At 40.2% G+C, this 15,734-nt stretch overlaps 1 protein-coding gene across 1 annotated transcript in view; it reads left to right on the top strand.

Moving 5' to 3' along the window:
- Nucleotides 1-15,734, top strand: part of Nr5a2 (nuclear receptor subfamily 5 group A member 2) — a 134,525-nt gene that overhangs the window by 75,250 nt on the left and 43,541 nt on the right. The window contains exon 6 of the mRNA XM_004659534.2: nt 6,690-6,837. Within this exon, the coding sequence (XP_004659591.2) occupies nt 6,690-6,837 (148 nt within the window). The remainder of the gene's footprint in view (nt 1-6,689; nt 6,838-15,734) is intronic.

The following is a 15,734-nucleotide window of genomic DNA, read 5'->3' as shown; positions in this document are numbered from 1 at the left end:
TACCTGAAACCAAAACAAGACAAAAAGACCAAGCTGCTTCCTCTTTATTATGTTGAGAGTCCAAAAATGGTTGAATTATAGGAGAAATGATTTTTTTCTGTGGATAGGTTTTTCAAAACATGGCCTCACTGTGTAGCCCAGGTTAACTCTGAACTCATGATTCTCTTGCCTCTGCTCCTGAGGGGTGATTATAAGCATGTGTCATTATACTTAGCTAGAGCCCATTTTTATTGTTAGCACAAATTGCTTGCTTTTGGTTTGAAAATGGTGCATGTTAAGTATGTGTGTGCATGAATATATGTATGTAACTGTACACACACACAGTTTAACTTAGAGTCAAGATAACCTGTGTCCCCTTTCTAAAAATTTATTATGCCATCAAGAGTAAATCTCCTTACCTTTCAAGCTTCCATGTCCTTGCTTCACAGTGGGGACAATATTGATATCCGTATGAGAATATTACAATAGAACTTAAAGGAAATAGCTCTAATGTACTAGAAAAAAAAAAAAAAACTTAGATGTCCTTGAAACCAGGCTGAAATGGCAACATATTGACTTGCTCTCATGGAGTGTCAACTTTCACACAGTGATAGAAGTCTGTTTCCATTATGTGTAATATCAAAGTCATGACGTTGGTATCACGGGAGGCGGGGGGACGGGGAGGGATTTAGACCACATTATGTCAACAAAGTATATGATTCTTAGGCTTCTTCATTGGCGTTCATCTGTAGGTGAGGAAGAGTTGCTTGTTCATTTAAGTAAAACATTGTTTCTGATAGCTTGATAAATGAAGGGAAGTGAAGACATAAGAGGAAAATGGTGAGGAACAGTGATAAGAGAGGCAATTCCTCCATCGGATGAATGATGGCAACCTTTGCGTGTGTTTTGTACTGTGTGCTTTCCAGGTAAGCCCCATGGCATGGCATCAGATGTGGTGCCAGGGAAGTTCAGAGGAGGAGGTTGAAGGCAGTAGATCAGTCATTCAAAACTGGCCAGGTGATCCTACGTCTAGAGGGCAGTGCCTTACCCTCTTGTGGAAACTGAGACCAAAATCTGGGCTTCAAAACCTTCTAGAAAAGGAATGACAAGGAATTGTTGCATACATAGTGTTTTATCTTCCACAACCATTTTTAGCCTCCCCAGAAAGGAAAAAAAAAATCACTGTAATCACAAAGAAATTATTCTAAATTTTCAAGTTTGTTCATACAATTTTCCAGCTGTCCATGACTATTTACTTATGGAACAGATGAAAAACTTTACTCCACGTAGTTTAAGCTTAGCAGATAGTAAATGTTAGATGTGTCCCCAGTCCATAAGACCAGGGCCAAAGTTCTGACACATGGGGAAAGCAGACGGCAACTACCACACCTTGAAGTGGGTGTGCAGTATCCATACATGGCTTTTTGGTGGCCCAGTGTACAAACCAATGGGCACAAGGATCCAGCTGCTCTAGGACCCAGTCTTCTGTGGCTTACTGTAACTAACTGGAGAATGTATCATTGCCAAGGAAGAAAAGGCTAGAACAAATTTTAAAAATGAGGGAAGGTCTGGTGACATGTTTGCTTAATATATACGTGAGGACTTGATCTTGAGTCCCACTCAGCACCAGAAGAAAAGAAAGTGAAAGGAAATGAAGACAGAAGGGAAAATAAGAAACAAAAGAAGAGAAGTGAAGAGCAAAGAAGTAAAGAAGTACCCAGGGAACTAGGACTTGAAGCTTGAAGAAAGAGAAGACAGTTAGAGAAGAGCATGACTTCTCCCTTATGAACAGCCAGGGCTTTGAGTACTGTTGGCAAAATTGAGGCCTCTCATGCTTTGCCTTAGAACCACAGTGATGGAAACAGCACTGCAGAGAGCTCCTAGAACTGCAGGCCAGCACTGGCGTACGGGTCCTGTATTTTGCCCCAAGGCTTACTCAACTCTGTAGCTCGCCATTGTATTTTAATCATGTCTCTTAATAAGGCATCTATATAAGTGTACATTAAATAACTCTGAGGCTATACAGAAACAATGCTTATCATTAATATTCAGCACTATCAGATCAATTCTAGAAAGTTGGCATCTCGTATTTATGACAATTCTTTTCTATTCATGTTTTTTTTCTTTAAAAAACCACATGTGTGTATACCTGAGTATATATCAAGTAACAGAATACTTTGACATGGGTGCCATAATTTTAGTATTTGCATATTGTGGTTAATTAACAGCCACTATAGCATCATCCTAAGGGAAAGGTCTACTGGCAACTTATCTTCTATTATTGAGCACTATAGTAAAATGGCAGGCATCTTATAATACACAAATCATCAAAAATTTGGAAATTAGAACTTAAAGCAATTATACAAAGGGGTTATCAGTTTAGAGTATTTCTTCAATATCCTTCTTGAATTTAATGGCATAAAGATTACATGTAAAAGAGCATCTATTAATTTTACTAAGTACATAAAAGATAAGGCTAGCTGCTCCTGAAATGAGCACAAATTCTACATTCAACAATGAAAATATAATTATGATTGTAATAAAAGGTAAGGAAGTTGTGGATCTGTGTGTTGTTTCAGAAATAAATCACCCATCCTCTTTCAGAGCTGTGCAATTTGATAAATTATCCTTGAAAGAAATGTTATCTGAGCCCCCATTTAATAAGCATATTTGAGCTTTCAAATTGGCATGTAAATAAATATATGGCTATAAAGTTGTTGGTGTGCCAATGATTTCCTGAGGGCCTTCTCACTAAATAATCCTGGGAAACCATTTAGATTCCTTTCAGTTATAGTGTACTGTTTTTGAGTATTAGATTCTAGTATTACTCAAACTTAATTTAATAGAATTATTGAAAGCACACACACATCAAATTTACCTAACACCATCCTTGTGATGAAAACATAATTAATACATATCTGTACATTATTTTGGTATAGACATCTGGATTAGGGCTTAACTAGTGAGTTTTTGTTTTTTTGTTTTTTACCACAATGTACTTGTATGTATTAAGCTAGCTCCAAGATTAAATAGGTAGTATTGCTCCAGCTATGACTATTCCTAAGTGATCAGAGAAGTGAGAGGTACCTTTATCTAACTTAACTCGCTAATTTAAAGATGATAACAGCAAGGGAAAGAGGTATTGTCAGACATTGGCCCAGACCTTCCATCTTTTTTTAAATTATTTATTTATTTATTTGAGAGCGACAGACACAGAGAGAAAGACAGATAGAGGGAGAGAGAGAGAATGGGCGTGCCAGGGCTTCCAGCCTCTGCAAACGAACTCCAGACACATGTGCCCCTTGTGCATGTGGCCAACGTGGGACCTGGGGAACCGAGCCTCAAACCGGGGTCCTTAGGCTTCACGGGCAAGCGATTAACCACTAAGCCATCTCTCCAGCCCCAGACCTTCCATCTTGCCCAGCCCCTTCCACCACCAATTTGACACCTCAAATTGGTCTTCCTGCTATCATTCATTCATTCACTGAGCCCATTATTCTCTGAAAGTGTTTGATTTCAGGTTAAGTATCCTGTGTCTGAAATGCTTGGGACCAGAAATGCTTCAGATTTTAGGTTTCTTCTATTTTGGAAAGTTTACATATATAGAAGACATCTTCAGGATGGGACCCAAGTGTAAACATGCAAATCACTGACATGTTTTTGTTCTAGTTTTAGTTTTAGATATTTTTATATATTTGTGAGCAGAGAGAGAGAATGGGTATACCAGAGTCACTTGCCACTGCAAAGAATCTCCAGACACATGTGCCACTTTCTGCATCTGGCTTTACATGGGTACTGGGGAATGGCTTTGCAAGTAAGGACCTTAATTGCTGAGCCATCTCCCAGGGCCTCATTTACTTTGTATATGCACCTCTCTACATAGCCTGAAGGTGATATTTTTTTGATACTTTTCAGTGACCCGTGGTTAGGCTGCAAATGGTCATTTGTGGTGTCATTTTGGCAGATCTTAAATTAGGCCTTTCATATTTGGGTTTTTGGGTTAGGGATGCTCAACTTGAAGTAGCAAAATTACATAGGCAGAGTTTAAATAACAGGGAACCTGTGCTTTTTTTCTTTTACTTTATCTTAATTAATTAGGTTTCTTGAGACAAGGTCTTGCTATGTCCCCCTAGCTGTCCTGAACTTCACTGTGTAGTCCAGCCTGGTCCTGAACTTCCTGTTTCTGCTTCCCAAGTGCTGAGGTTAAAGGTATATGCTACCATACTCAGCCTTCATGTACTGCTTTTAAGAAAGAGTGTTCTTGAATTAGAAAGTTCCCCTCTCAGCGCTGATGAACTCTTCCTTCTGTGCCCTGCAGAGCACCTTTTCTTCATCTTCCTCCTGTGTTCTTCCTCCTCTGTCACCTGTGTCCTGACCCTTTCTTTCACACATCCTGAACAGCAACCAAAGTTGCTCCTAGAATGCTTGATGTTTAAATTCAGTGGGCGGATGCCAGGGGCAGATACTGAGCATGAGATGGTACAGTTGATTCAGGAGCTTTCCTAGAACGCACATCAGCTCTGGCTTTTTCATGCACAGTTGATTCTCTATAAGCTGACTGACACCTTTGGGGAGTTGTCGTTCCACTGGCTCATAATTTTCCCACTCTTGAAAAAGGTTTCTGTACACCCAGTATTCTCTAGTTAAAGCTGAAAATTCAACTCATCATATTTACACAATAAAAAAAAATCCATTCTGCCTTGTTTTTAATTGCAAATTCTACTCAGGGGACTGGTTCTCCTGCTTAGGAGGCAGCCCCATGCCTTCTCCTAGCGAAGCAAGTGCAGTCAATTATGGTAATGAAATGTCAATAAATATAAAAATTTAATACAGTCTGCTCTGGGTGAGTGGCAGATGAGGACTTGCCTCCCAGACAAATTTGCTGCTCATGCAAATATTAAATGCACCTAAAAGAGTATATGGTTGCTTGAGAGCACTCCAGTAAAACAAGGATGGGGGTGCCAGGTACCAGCTGGGCTTTCCCCATGCTGGAAACACAGCAGCTAAACAGGTCCTACCACCGACATCCACCCCAACGTCTTAATTTATTGGTGAAAATTGGACTTCCTATGTCCCCATGAATAACCTAAGATGGGTGTTTTCCAGGACTGTTTTTAAATAAAAAGATAAATAAGACTGTTTTTTATTTCTAGACCAAGAAATTACTCTGCATACAATTAAGTCCATTACTGCCTTCAGATAGAAAACAAGAGGAGGGGTTATTTATTTGATGGAATCTAATATAATCACCTCAAATTAGCAGTTTTAGTCATAACATTTAAGAAAGGGCAACACTAAAGATACTTTAGCATTAGGCATGGTGGCACTAGTGAGGCTGAGGCAGGAGGATCATGAGTTGGAAGCCAGCTTGGACTACATAGTGAAACAATTTAAAAAAAATGCTTCGGGGAGGGGGGGGGGACCAGAGAGATGGCTTAGCCATTAAGCTGTTTGCAAGCAAAGCCAAAGGATCCCGGCTCAACTCTCCAGGACCCACATAAGCCAGATGCACAAGGGGCGCATGCATCTGGAGTTCGTTTGCAGTGGCTGGAGGGTTTGACGTGCCCATTCTGTCCCTCTCTCTTTCTCTGCCTCTTTCTCTCTCTCCAATAAATAATATATTTTAAAAATACTTTAGGGCATGGGGAAATGTATCAGTGCATGAATGCTCACCATTCAAGCATCAGAACTGTAGTTCAGATCTACAGTACCCATGTAAAACTACTAGGTATGGCAGCGAGTTTCTAAAATCTTAGTGCTGGAGAACTAGAGGCAGAAGGATCTCTAGGGCTTGCTTGCTAGCTAACTAGTCTAGCCAATGTGGTAAGTATAAGTTCAATGAGAGAATATGTCTCAAAAAATAAGGTGAAGAAGGACTGTGGGAGACAGCTCTGTCCTCCACATGCATGAGCACACACATGCCAAAAAAGAATACTTTAGGGTTGGAGAGATGGCTTAGTGATTAAGGCACTTGCCTGCAAAGCCAAAGGAGCCAGGTTTGACTCCTCAGGACCCACATAAGCAAGATGCACAAGGAGGCATGTGCATCTGGAGTTTATTTGCAGTGGCAGGAGGCCCTGGCGAGCCCATTCTCTCTCTCTCTCTCTCTCTCTCTCTCTCTCTCTCTCTCTCTCTCTCTCTCTCTTTACCTGGCTATTTCTGTCTCTGTCTCTGTCTCTGTCTCTGTCTCTCTCTCCCTCAAATAAATAAACAAAAGAAAATGTTTTTTTTTAGAAAGAATATTTTAAATGTAATTCTTTCCTCACAAGCACTCTTGAGTATGTTAAAAATAGAGATGTCACTTGGGGATTATTTTGCTCATATGCTGGCTGATGTCACTGTGTGCATATAAAATGCTGTGTGGGTTCAATTTTTATGGACGGTATATTTTTCTTTTAACTTATTCTTGAGAGTTAAAAATATTTATCTTGCATGGCCATGTAATTTTATAGCAGAAAAGAAGGTATGTGTACTTGTAAAAGTTAGGCAATCAAAGCCTGTTCCCTACAAAGCTCATCAACATGATTAGATTTATGAGAATAATTGTGGTACGTTTCATAGCAGAGTGTGTCTCAAATCACTTTCAAGCGAAAAGTCCTCATGTCGCAAATCTGTATCACAACCTGATTTCATTCCCAATTCTTAGTAATCTCAAGTGAATGTGCATCCCTGATTCTGACCGCTGTCACATCTGTGCTTCTGTGTTGCAGCTGGACTACTCCATCATAGCCTCCCAAGCCGGGGCCACGCTCAACAACCTCATGAGCCATGCGCAGGAGCTCGTGGTGAGACTTCGCTCCCTACAGTTCGATCAACGAGAGTTTGTGTGTTTGAAATTCTTGGTGCTCTTTAGTTTAGGTAAGTTAAGTGGTTTTTGTTTTTGTTTTTGTTTTCTTTCCCCTCATACAAAGTTCAACCAAGTATTATTTAAAGCTGCCAAACATTTAACGTCTTGATGTTAATACCTATTTTCTATGAAGGTAATATCTTTCCTGTCATGAATTCTTTAGATATTAACATCCTTCTGTATGTATTTCTACACGTTCTTAGTCCCTTATCAGATAGGTTGGGTTGTGGAAAGGAGCTATTCAATTGGAGTCCTGAACTTTTCTTAATGGAACGAGGAGCAGCACTCCAATAGCAATGATAGAAAGGCTTACAGGTGATAGTCTAGAAAGGGGAACAGCACGGGATCATGGCCATCTTTGTGCCCCTGGTCATTGGCATGTCCCTCTTGTTTCAGCATGCTGCCTACAGCTGCTTTTATCCTTCTAAAATGTGGACAGTAATTAGAATCCTGTTTTGCTTTTTAATCTCTATCAGGATCAGCTCAGGGGTGTTTATACGCAGACACAACCCACACAATATAAAGGATGACATTTGTCAAGGGGAAAGATGCTTCTTTAGCAAAGCTTTGGAGAAGAAAGATAACTAAGCAAGACAGATGAGCTAAATCAAGGTTCTCAGTGAGCCAGTTGAGAAAAATCACCTCTGCTTGGAATAAAAAAAGGATTAAAGAGATGGATTTTTATTGACTTCAAAGGAGTAGTACTTTCTGTCTGTCTCTTACTTGATTTCTGTATTTTGTTGGCTTAACAAAGCCAACTTAAATAAACTTTTTGCCAAGTGCATTTGTTCCTCCTTGTCAGGCAGCTGAGGGAGGCAACTTCCCTTGAATTAAAAAAATGGCAGAAATCAGATTTACTAACATATGTTTTTCCTTTAGTCTTCAGTTATAAGATAGTTGTGAATTCATATCCTAAGAAATAAAACAATAGAACAAACTGCAAAGTGAAACAGATGTGTCTGCTCTCCAAATTGGGCACTCTAGTTTTCAAATTCTTCTTGACAGTCACGCACAACTGTTGCTAATAAAGGAATAGCTTGAAGTCATAGAACCAAAGTTAATTTTTCTCATGTAGTCAACATTTAAAGTAAAAAGAGCATTTTCATATTTTGAAAAGTGTGATAAATATAGAAAAAAAAAAGAAATATCACCGTAAATATAAAAAGACAACAGAATCTTATAGATGTCATGTTCAAAGGTTTGCAATGCTAGGACTGGGTCCTGTGTGGTTTTTGTGTTAACCACAACAACTAGGAATGTTCCATCCAACTCAGTCTGTGTCTGTTATACAAGAACAGATTCCAGAGAGCCCAAGAATAAGATAACACAGGCCTGCTTGCCTCAGCTGCACAAATTATTCTGGTTTATGGCAAGATCTTAGTCTGTGCAACTAGCCCATCTGGTTAGTAATTCAGTGGTAACTCTGGTGATGGACCTGCAAGATATCTTATAGCATCTTACTGACAATATAGTCATAAAGAGTCATGTCACCTCAATGATAGTTTAATTATTAGAAGAACCATATTACATTTAAAGATGTACATATTAGCTATGAACTGTTTTTAATTTTCAACACTTTTACCTTTCTCACTTTCCAAATTTTTTTTATTTCCTAGAAATTGTAAGTGGAGTGATATTAGATGTTAAACACCTTCAATGTTTGAACCTTGTAAATTCTCTTCCTGAACAACCATATTTACCTAAGCCTTAGCCACACACACTCTCACTTAACGAGAACAGTGACTGTTTCTCAAGTGCAGGGCACCAGTGAGTGGCCAGCCTAAGGGGCGCTTGTTACTAAAGGAAGAAAGAGAACATGGCTTCCTTATCCCAGGCAAATAGACTGTGGATCAAAAGTTTATTTTTTTGTTTTGTTTTGTTTCTATTTATTTATTTGAGAGCAACAGAGAGAGAGAGAGAATGGGCATACCAGAGCCTCTGCAAACCAACTCCAGATGCATGTGCCACCTTGTGTATCTGGCTTACATGGGTACTGGGGATTCAAGCTTCAAATTGGGGTCCTTAGGTTTCACAGGCAAATGCTTAACCATTACGCCATCTATCCAGCCCCAAGATATTATTTTTTAAAAAGCAGTAAAAATGTATTTGGCAGTAAATTCAGGTGGTTTCCAATCTATGGATGGAAAACTTTCCCCATAGTTTCCCCCATAGAAGCAATTAATAATCAATGCCTTTTTTTAATTAATTAATTTATTTATTTGAGAGCAACAGACACAGAGAGAAAGACAGAGGGAGAGAGAATGGGCGTGCCAGGGCTTCCAGCCACTGCAAACAAACTCCAGACGCATGTGCCCCCTTGTGCATCTGGCTAACATGGGACCTGGGGAACTGAGCCTCGAACCAGGGTCCATAGGCTTCACAGGCGAGCACTTAACTGCTAAGCCATCTCTCCAGCCCGATCAATGTCTTAAATTTCAGCCTCATTGAGTTATACAAATAATTACCTTTAGATTCTCAGATTTTCTCTCAAATACCTGTTTTATCTGTGGTTGAGAATGAAATTGTTGGGGGCCACATTTTAAAACCCAGTCCTACCCTAAGCCAAGTACTTGTCCCACAGCATCATGCACCTTGAGCTCCCTGTGTCTGAACTGTTTCGATCTCCGCCTATTCTTGAATTTCTTTCATCCTAGGGGAAACTGAGGATGTATTAGAGTGAGTGAGAGGCCTGGGGCTGTTTTGAGAGAGTGTTACAACAGTGTTCTCCATGAGAGATGTAACAGCCTTTGTTGATAAGTTTGATAAGAGAAGGTAGAGTGTGATCCCAAGCAGGTACAACATACTGATCCAAAAGAATAGACAATGCAAAAATTCAAAGGCAAGAGAGAGCAAGACATGTCGGGGGAACTTGGAGTTGTGATTATGGCCCATGAGAAATAGCAGATGTGGCTGGAGTGGTAGGCAAGAGTCTGACCATGGAAGGGCAGGCCTTGGATACATCATCAAATCTTTACTAAACACTTAACTGTGTTATTGGGGACACAGTAGAGGAAAAGGAGGCACCATTACTTATTCTGAAGTCACCTGGGATGCACAACAAGGGTCACAGCATGTTGGTGAGCTGGGTCGCTTCTGTTGATTTGCCTTCCTGATAGCAATGTGGAAAGACATGGTTTTAACACTGCTTGTGATGTGCATGAGATGCCAGACATGAGCCAGTGAGGGGTTGCAAACCACAGGATGTAACACACTGAAAAGGAGAGACCCAACCTGGTGTCAAGTTTCTGGCTAGAATAGACAAATTTGTAGGAAGAGTAGTTGATTAATTTAGTTAAAGCAACTTCTAGGAGGAGCGATGCCTCTCCTACTCACTTACTAACACTAACTTCCGATTCCACAAAGAGCTAAATGACAGCACTGAAACGAGATGTTCATTTGGCTACAAGTCTTCAGGGCTGCTAGCTGAACCCATGAGCAGACATCAGTTAGTTAAACTAGTCAAGAAAGGAAGTCAGAGTTTAAAATGTCATCTCTCTCTCCATCTCTGTGTATATGATATGCTAGATCCCAAGGCTCAACCCCTGCTAGTTAGGATGCATTCTTTAAATCCTGCTAAATTACCATTTTTGTTGTCTAGCTAGAAGGGTTTTATAATTTTTACCCATTGGTAATTTGACAGAAAAAAGAAATATCCTAAATTGGCCAGTTAAAAATTGATGATCCCAGACTAGGGAGATGGCTTTAGCAGTTAAGGCACTTGTCTGCAAAGCCACAGGACCCAGGTTTGACTCTCCAGGTCCCATGCAAGCCAGATGCACATGGTGGCACATGCATCTGGAGTTCATTTGCAGTGGCTCGAGGCCCTGACATGTCCATTCTCTCTCTATCTATCTACCTACCTCCCTCTCTCTCAAATAAGTTAGTACAAATGCAACATTTTTTTTTAAATTTGGTGATCCAAGAGAGACCAAAATAAAAACCTTAATGTTTCCATATTACATTGTGTTCCCACCTTCTTCCAACAAGTAATCATAGTGACTAATGGGAAGTGCTGCCGCCATCAGTGTAGAGCAGAAATCAAGCCGAGATGGAAGTGCATGTGAGCATGATGCCCTAGATCCTTAAAGATGCAACCTAGGTATGTGTAAGAGTTCCATGAAGTACTATCTCCTGAAAGCAAGGGCAGAACTAGCTAATGTCATTTATGTTTAAGTTCATCAGAAATATTAATGTGGCTTAAATGCTCAAAGTGACAAGTAATCAAAATGGTCCAGCTAAGATGCTACATTGGCTTGGAGAATTCCTTAGCCTGGAGACTTCGTAGCTGAATGCTGTTGGACTTTCTTTATGTCCCAGATGGCAGAAGAAAGAACTAATGAGTGTCCTTGATTTGGTTATGTGATGATAGTATATCTGAAAGCACTCTCATATTGAGCTCACTTATAGAGTGTTTTCCTTGAGAAGATTTCCCAGGTCTAAAACGTGGCTAATAGGTGCTTTGAGTCTCTTAAAATGTAGATAGTCCACAAAAGGGACCATTCTGTCTCGCAGTTACTACTGTGCAGTGAAACTCAGTGTTCTAGGTGGAGTCTCCATTGACATTAAAAATGCTGCTTTCTGTTTTCTCTGTGAGCAGGCTTCAAACACATCTCTCGCAACACAGTATGGGGCTAGAAAATGATTGCAGATAAAATGCATGGATGAATGGAATTAGTTTTAAACTTGAAGCAAGGCCTTTGCCAAAGTAAAATGAGGCTAGTTTAGCCAAAAAGTTGTATTTCAAACAAATATCTGTCCAAATTTTTAGACTATTTCTTCTGTCAATGTGCATTATCCCAGTTTATGAGAGAAGTTTATTTATAAGCTCTTTAGCATAGCTAACTTGCTAAAAGATTAGAAGGAATATTAATGATTAAAGCTAAATGACCTATGGTCTTCTGTTACAAGCAAATGCAAAACTAGACTTTCCACCTGTGTTAAGAAATAGTAGTTGAGGAATGTCATACAATTCCTTTTTGGCACTGATAGAATCTTATATCTAGTAAAATGGCTGGAGACTATCCTATCCTTTATAACTGTTTGCATTACTTCATCATGCTAAATTTCCAAGGCTTTGTTGTGGAATTTGATTGAACCATCACAGAAACCAAGAAATATTCATCCATATGGAGATTAGCACCCCAGACAAGATGGGATTATAGCTTTCTGAGGAAATAACTCCAGAGGTCCATACACAAGCTGCTGCTTATGAAATGTGCTCACCTGTCTGTCCTTGGGGGCTCTCTGTGGAGCATTGCCATAGATTCCAGGGAAACAATGCAAGAACCATGCCTACCATAGAGCTGGTTTCAGCTCCAGGTACTGTTCTGTGGCTTCAGACAACAGCCCCTGTGTCCTGGGGAAGCACTCAGTCTTCCACATCAACAGATGCCAGCAATTATTGTGAGACCCTGGAATAAACTGCATTGGTATGACTTGATCAACAAGTTAGACAGGATTTCAAAATAAACCTTAAGATGCTGAAAGACCTTTAACATCCTAATGTAGAGGGAAAAAATGAAGCATTGTAAAGCTGAGCAGAACATTTTTCAACTTGTCTGTTATGGCTCCTTTAAACTGCCCAAGTCTAGCATGGGACAAAGGGGGCTGTATGGCAAAGCACAAGCCTTTTATCTACCAAGTTAATGAACTGTAAGGTCTGGGAACACAGTACATGTTTTGCTCCTTGTATGCTACCTGACAGATAATGGGTTTTTAATAAATATTTATTGCATTCATGAATGAAAGTATGCTTTTCCTCCCTAATCACTATATTTAAGAAATATATAGTGGGAAATGGAAAAATAGAAAAAAAAAAAAAAGTAGATGTAGATCCTATGGATAAATGTTAGATGATTTGGCATATTTTGTTTTAGAAAATAAAAATACAAGTCTTTGCATTGTAAAGAAGGTTTTTATGAGGAAAATGTGGACTAAAGAGAGTCCTTTTCCCTTACAAAGAAAATCATATGTGGAATTGATGTACACTGAAATTCTACTTGAACTAGCATCACTAGGAGAGTCAGACACCAAGATGAGTCATGGAAAGAAGGACTGCTGACACTTGGCCTTCAGTAGGGTAGGTAATAGAGTCTTTGTGTGAATAGATCCCTGTGTTCTCCTTCCTGTAGAACCCCTGACAGGAAGGGACCACAGCAAACATCTCCCTCCAATTTTACAGTAGAAACAAAGCTAAATGATTTACTCTGCATTTTAGTGTGGGCTTCAGTTTGGAAGTGACAACTTCAAAGCAAGGACTGTTCCTCCAATAAGTGCTCCCCTACCAGTGAGTGCTCCGCTGCTAATAAGTCCTCCTGTTCCCCAGGCTCTATTCACTTCAGAGACGTTTGAAGGCATCAGTCAGTAGTTTTAGAACACAGCCTAGTTAGAAATACACTGTTTGCATGAGCAAAAGCATATGGATCATTATCAGAACAATCACAAAAAATATGAGCAGAAAGAAAACCAACTTCTGCTGTGAAAAAGCAGGGAACCATTGCTATAGGTTCATCATCTTTTTAAAAGTTTAATATTTTATTTTTATTTATTTATTTACTTGAGAGAGAGAGATTGCAAATGGTCACATCAGGGCCTCTAGCCACTGCAGATAAATTCCAGATGCGTGTGCCACCATGTGCATCTGGCTTACATGGTTTCTGGGGAATCAGACCTGGGTCTTTAGACTTCTCCAGCAAGTGCCTTAACCACTAAGCCATCTGTCCACCCCTACATTCACCATCTTTTTCAAATATCCTACATAGAATCATATTGCACAGAATCACAGGTTGAGATTGGTATTCCTACTCAGATACCAAAATCTAAAGATGCTCAAATCCCAATATGAAATAACATAGTAGTCTTACATCATCTTTTTGCCTTAAATCATCTTGAGGTTACTTATCAGATCTATTGCAATAAAAGTTATGTAACTAACTATACAGTATATTTAGGGAATAGTAAAAACAATCTAGACATGTTCAATACAGATGCAATTATTTTCTGGGGGTGTAGAGTCCATGGACATGGGGGCTTACATATCTTTGAATTCCTTTGGTTTCTCAATATTTCTTGAGTTTTTGTTACTATGTGAATTCTGGGTTTCAGAGATTCAGAAAGCATTTGTACTTCCCTCCTACCTCTGCCTCCTGAGTGCTGGGATTGAAGGCATGTGCCACCATGTCCAGCTAAGATTTCCTTCTTCTGGCCTTTAGCTTGGACACTTCCTCTGGATCATTTGGTAGACGTTTGGAAGACCAAATGGTCATAAGCTCTAATGACTTATGTACCTATTTATAACTGAGAAAAGCCCAACTTCAGTCTTTAGGCTTTGTAGGCAAGCATCTCAACCACTAAGCCATCTCTCCAGTCCTTATTTGGCCTTTAGAGAAAGGAAATTTTTCGGTATTGGTTGAGTTTTCCTATCGCCTTTGTTTTTTGATGCCGTAGGTGGTTTCTTTCCTCTTGCATGAATTTCACCTAGTAACTCTTCTATATTGATTTTTCAACACAATCTGGGGCTGAGCTTACTTTCTCCTAGCATCCGGGTACCATGTGTCCTCTGTTCCAATAGTAGAACCCACTGATCATCCATCCACTGTCAAAGCTTTTCACAGATCAGTTAGCGCCTATGAAAACCAGCAAGGCTGGCTTCACATAACCAAGCCAGCCAAGGCCCCAGGCAGAACCCAAGAATCAGGCACAACCCTCATAACGTTTGTCATGGTTGGGAATGTATATTTCATTTGGAAAGTGAAGGCTTTATAAATGCGCATAGTAAATGCAAAGCAACTATTGCTCTTCCATCTTACTCAACCAGATAGTTACAGGGGACTATAGAAAGAAAACGTTCCAACATTAAGTGTGGCAGAGGAAATGTTCCCATGGTATCACAGGTCAGGAATTCCATGGTTGTGATACTTCAGTCCAAGCTCTTCAAGACTCCTCCCTGTGTTCCATTGGAAAAAAAGCATTATGAAATTATCACCCAGGCTGACAGCTATGCTCAAGCAAACAAAGAAAGCAGACTTTGCCACCCAGTCATCCAGTCTGTTCAGCAGCTGACTGACACCAGCCACCATAAAAGACACCCTATGTTTGCAGCACTGGGTTTATAATCCAAGTCCAGATGTTAGTGAGGCATTATCTGAGTATACATGACAAAGATTTTCTTCTGTGAAGAGGAGAAAGCCTGACAGACTGCGTGATGATTGGCTAGTGAAGGAGTTTTCTGATTGAGAAAGGCTATTCAGAAGGTGGTGCCATGGGCTTACAAAAAGAAAGATTTGTTGTGTGTGTGTGTGTGTGTGTGTGTGTGTAGAGTACGTTTGGTGTAGCGTGTGTGATGTATGGTGCATGCACATGTATACAGATGTGCACTCCCCATGTACTTGCCTGCGAGGCCAGAGGAGAAGGCTGGGTGTCCTCTTTCAGTCATCTGCCTATTTCCTTAGGATGGGGTTGCTCCCTCAGTCCTAAGCTGCTGTCCATCAGCCAGTCTTGGTGATTCTCCGGCCCTTCCACCCCTCCCCACCATTTGGTGTTACAAATGTGCATAGCCACAACCATATTTTTACAAAGGTTCTAAGGAGTAAAAGTTGGCGGTCTCTAGCTCAAGATGCCTTCTTACTTAAGGAGCAGGTGCTGCTAATGCTGAGCCATCTCCCCAGCTCCAGGTCCTGTAATTGGAGTTTGTGTGTATCAAGAGTTGGGGAGGGACTTGTCTGTTGCCATCAAGCTAGGTGTCTCTATGCTGGCTAAGGAAAGCAACAGGAAAGAATGAATTTTCCCTCTGCTAGTGTGTAGCCCTAAATTCAGTTAGTGAAAGAGGCTTCCAAATCCAGCAGGGAACAGTGCTGGTAAAGCTCTGTATTTGCAGTGCCTAAAGCAAAAGGAACTGTTCTTCACTTTA

The sequence above is a fragment of the Jaculus jaculus genome, chromosome 1 (genome assembly GCF_020740685.1).
Source record: "Jaculus jaculus isolate mJacJac1 chromosome 1, mJacJac1.mat.Y.cur, whole genome shotgun sequence".
Taxonomy (NCBI): Eukaryota; Metazoa; Chordata; class Mammalia; order Rodentia; family Dipodidae; genus Jaculus; species Jaculus jaculus.
Note: the sequence above shows the minus strand (reverse complement) of the source record. Positions and strands in the feature narration are given on the sequence as shown.